At 36.8% G+C, this 4,729-nt stretch overlaps 1 protein-coding gene across 1 annotated transcript; it reads right to left on the bottom strand.

Moving 5' to 3' along the window:
• Positions 1 to 934: 934 nt before the first annotated feature.
• Positions 935 to 3,158, bottom strand: LOC129571616 (ATP-dependent RNA helicase DHX8-like). Its single transcript, XM_055451435.1, has 2 exons — positions 2,354 to 3,158; positions 935 to 2,192 (listed from the first exon to the last, which is right to left on the bottom strand). Exons 1-2 carry the CDS (start codon positions 2,986 to 2,988, stop codon positions 1,130 to 1,132), a joined length of 1,698 nt encoding a protein of 565 aa, XP_055307410.1. The 5' UTR covers positions 2,989 to 3,158; the 3' UTR covers positions 935 to 1,129.
• Positions 3,159 to 4,729: the final 1,571 nt, after the last annotated feature.

The raw sequence follows: 4,729 nt of genomic DNA on the forward strand, positions 1-4,729 counted from the left end.
AGTGAAGCTATGCTCGAAAATGAAATGCTACAAGCTTTCATACGGTTGAATCCACAATTAAAAGATCTTCAGCTTAGATCACGTGACTTTTTTTACAGCCATTTGAACACAGATTTGCTTCGGAATTCAGTTGAATGTTTGCAGAATATTGAAGGTCTTATGCTTGATATAAAACCAATCACATTTCTCACAGACAGTGACAATATTATACATATGAAAAGTGTGAAGAATTTTGCAATTTATTTTCATCAAATTTATGAATTGCCTGAATGTTTCCTACCTTTTTCATTTGAACAGCTCAAGCAATTTCAAATCACGTTTCCAGAACAACAATTTCTTAATTCTTTCATTGAAGAGTTCTACAAATTCATTGACGAAAATTCGAATATCTCGATCGTAAGGATCAGTAACATTCATCCAAGTTACGTGGATTGGTCTAGATTGGCTAGATCTTTGCCATTGCTGGATACGATTAAATTACACGCACGCCTTTCAACTGGTGAAGCAATCGAACTTATGGCTAAATTTCGAATGCTGAAAAAATTTGAATTTGTGTTAAAGGATGAATATGGTCACTTCCGCGAAAGACTATGCTACGAATGGGAAAGCAAATATGATACGGCCCAGAAATTCGTCGAATTGAGACGTAAAACTTGAAGTAATGACGATGAAAAATGTCACAAATAGTCTTTTTTAAATGTGTTTCGAATTTTTACAATGCAAACGTACAAAATAAAAAAAAATCATGTCTTTTACCGAATAAAACTTTTGTTGAAACTGATTTTATATTGTAGGTGGATATAATAGAACTGTTCGACCCGAATTTATGTCAAAATAAAAGCTACTACTAACCTACTTGAATGAATGACAAACATTGTTTTTTTTTGTGTTTCGAAAATCTCGTAAAATTCATTTCATTTGATCAGTCATAATTCGAGAAAAAAAAAATCGAAAATGTCTATGGAACGATTAAGCCCTACTTGTGTGTGTTTTGTTTACTGTATTTTAATATGCTAAACATAAGGCGCTTAGTCAATTGTCATCACCATGCTGATTGTCAATTTATGCATCGTTGTTGCTTCCATCGTTTAGATTTCACTTCTTTCGTTGCTGGTTTCTCGATTCTCCGCTAATTTTTGCGCATGTGTATTTGAGCGGAAATGTCTGGCCAACTGACCTTTTCTCGAAATTCTAGACTACAATCCGAACACTCAAACGGTTCTGGATTTTTTGACGTTGGATTGCCATGCGTTTCGGCAATATTCACTTTCGAACTGTGTGTTTCGGATTGGTTGTGATTATGTAGACGGCGCTCTGTTTTGAAATTTTTGCCACACAATTCGCATCGGAATTTTCGTTCTGGGTTCATGTAATGGATGTACATGTGCAACAACAATTGATGGCTCTTTGGAAAACTAGCTGGACAGAGTGAGCATCGTGACGGTTCACCGTCTTTTTGAATAAATGCCACATTTGTGTGTGATACCGGTGCTGTAGGAGTGCTACGAGACATTCCACCCGGCAGCAACGAGATTACCGATGATCGCACCACCTGTTTGCTACCATTATCAGTCAATGTGTTATACATGATTAAATCGTCTTCAACGCCTGTATTTCCATTGCGCAAATGCGTAGCAGGATTCAAATCGGCACCTGGTCTGTCTGGATTTCTATCGCGCATTTCGTCATTCATGTGTGAATGTGATGCTGGATTCAAATCGGCACCCGTCTGTTGATCAACCTCTTTCATGGTTAACGACATTTTTTGTCCAGCTATTGATATTACTTTGACCTTGACATTCGATCCACGCGATACAACCTCAGTAACATCGGTTACACGACCCTCAGACCGTAGCTGTGAAATATGAACTAAACCTTCGACACGTTTCTTGACACCCGTTAATTGAACGAAGCAACCGAATGGTACAATGTTTGCTACGCGGCCAGAATAGATCTTTCCAGGCTCTGGGCCATCGGGCAATGGTGTTGCGCTTCGTTTGCGAGGTGGAGACCGGTTTCGTCGACCACGACTTGTGCTTCGACTTCGATTCCGATTCCGCTGACGATCTCTGTATCGTTCACGCGATGTGGATCGCCGACGTTCCATCGATCTAGAGCGTCTGCGTCTGTCTCTTGATCGGCTTCTTCTTCTTTCTTTGCTTTGAGAAGGGCTGCGTCTTCGATCTCTTGATCTAAAAATGGGGGGAAAAGTTGGTTTTGTTTATTGAATTTGGTTTGAATAGTGTTGAAAGATTCCAACGAATCGTTGATAACTTTCTTTTGCTATTAAAAATTGATTTTCACAAAACTGATGTACTGAAAGTAAAAGTAGTTAAGCAAATAGTCAAAGTACCTTGAACGGGGTCTCTTATCTCTGGACCGGCTTCTTCTTGACGATCTGTCTTTGTCTCTGTCTCTGTCTCTATCCTTTTCACGTTCCTTCGATCTCTCTCGACGTGATTTCCGTTCACGTTCTCTGGACCGTTCTCTCTTCTCACTTTTCTTCGGTTCAATTTCACTGTCACCTTTTGATGGTGCGAATGATTCTAACTCTGCCATCATATCATCGGCCACACTGTTCAATTTTTTTTCGAACTTTTTCTCATCCTTTTCGTCTTTTTCATTCTTTTCAACCTTTGTCATAATAATTTCGTCTTGTTTTTCATTGGGCATGGCCAAACCTGGGAATTTTATGGCCAATCGATCGGCATCAGGCTTCGATATGAAATCATTTTCACTAGACTCAGGTAATTTCTTCGATGTTTTCATCAATTGAATAATTCGCAGCAAACTCTTGATGAATGAATCGGGAAATTCGGCTCCATTTTCGATGAGAGCTTTCTTAAATGTATCGAATGTGGTGTGTGTCTCAGCCAAATCGATGATAAACTCTGCCAAATCCTTATCGTTCATACCCAAATGGTTATCCAATTCGGTACAAATTTTTGACACCAACGACAAATGCTCTAATTTCGAAAGTTCCTCCATTGTGCACGTTTCAATTTGTTCTATTCAAAAAATATCTCGAAATTTTCAACGCAAAACATTTCTTTAAATGTTCACTTGGTTTAATTTTTCCAAAAATATTTACACTTTTAATCGTTTGAGTTGTAGCGTTGACTTGATGTGCATCGTGTATATGTTTGACAGCTGGTGTTTTTTTTTTATTTGACATTCAAAAAAAGTAAAAGTGGATGCGTTCAATGCTTTCAACGTGTAGTTCACAGTTGAATTGGAAAATCGGACGGCAAAACAAAGACAATTTGTAGATATTTCAAGTCAAATGCATTGAAAATAACAAAATATAATAAAGAAATGAAGAAGTCTTTTGATTTTGGTTCAATTTCCCGTCACAGTACGAAGTTTGAATATTTCTCCGATACCGACGACATTGAATGTCTCCATCACCTATTTGTTTCATTCGTTTTAACAGCAAAAACACACCAGTTGCGATACTAAAATAACAGTCATTCACATAGTTTCGATCCTTATAATTGATAACGGAAAAATTTTCGGAAAAAGTTTTCTTTAGGTCAATCGTCAACTATTCTCATGGGGGAAATGTCACAAATATCTGTTACGATATCAACATTTTATCTTTGGGATTGAGATCATAAATGTCTTCAACTATTTCTGTTACAATTATTCATCGACATATTTTGATTTCAACCACGAATTATTTCCACAATTGGCCGAGTCGTTATAATTTATCCCTACTTAAACCATTTGAAGAAAATGCTCCTCAATATTGGTCAAACATTCGCCGAGTTTTGGATTTATTCTTGGAGCTCGAATGAATGCGATAAATCAGAATCGATGGAATTTAAGAGTACAGCTTGGCTCAACAACCAAAACACAAATGTTTTCATTCTCCAATGGTGACTTGTTCAGCGATTTAAAATTCGATACGAGATAAAAGAAAATGTGCGGATAACTCTTACTTGGAACTCGTAAAAATGAAAATGAAACCGGACTCATGTGCGGATACTTTTTTCATATGTTTCTTCGTAAGCAATCACTTATCGACCTCAATTTGGCAAGCAAATAGTCTATAGTCTACAGGTATACAGATCACCACTGCACACGAATTGATTTTCGACATTTAATCTTTGAAGAAAGGTGCCATTAAACATCTTTTGAAAGGAATAACCGTAGCAAGCCCAATGAAATCGGGTTTTGCATAAAGGTTTCCATTTTTTAAAAACTCAAATAGCTTGGAACACTTCAACAGATAATGATAGACATCGTGGCTCGGATTCGACAGATTGTTAGAGTAAAATACAACTTAACATGCGAAACACAACTATCTCCAATGCTGGTTTGTTTAGGTACGAAATGTGCAGATTTATTGCTATGCCAATTAAAAGTAGAAGCTATTCCTTAACGTTCTAAACGTCTCGTTAATTCGCATTTAATCTCTGAAGGTATGAAAAAACTGTTTGAAACATGAAAGATTTTCAGCAGAAAAACAACGATAAGCTTGATCAAATCTGTCTGTTTACAGAAAATTTCGTTAGCTCGGCTTTTAATGTAGAGCTCGAATCGTTATTGTACATTTTCAATTGGCAATAATGCGACATTAAAAGTCATGTGAAATATTTACAATAAATATTTTGTCATTTTATTCTATGCATTGTGTACCATTAATTTTTCGGAGCTATCTTGAAATCATCGCTTTTTCACCTCTGCACTTCTCTTCAATCGATGATTTTTATCATAATGAAACATC

The sequence above is a fragment of the Sitodiplosis mosellana genome, unplaced genomic scaffold, assembly GCF_009176505.1.
Source record: "Sitodiplosis mosellana isolate CC-2019 unplaced genomic scaffold, AAFC_SMos_1.0 Smas_scaffold_2980, whole genome shotgun sequence".
NCBI classification, from domain to species: Eukaryota; Metazoa; Arthropoda; class Insecta; order Diptera; family Cecidomyiidae; genus Sitodiplosis; species Sitodiplosis mosellana.

Coding starts and splice junctions, on each gene's coding strand:
- LOC129571616 (XM_055451435.1), bottom strand. CDS start 2,988: ATGGAGGAACTTTCGAAATTAGAGCATTTGTCGTTGGTGTCAAAAATT. Junction 2,193..2,353: donor GATAAGAGACCCCGTTCAAG/GTACTTTGACTA, acceptor CCCCATTTTTAG/ATCAAGAGATCGAAGACGCA.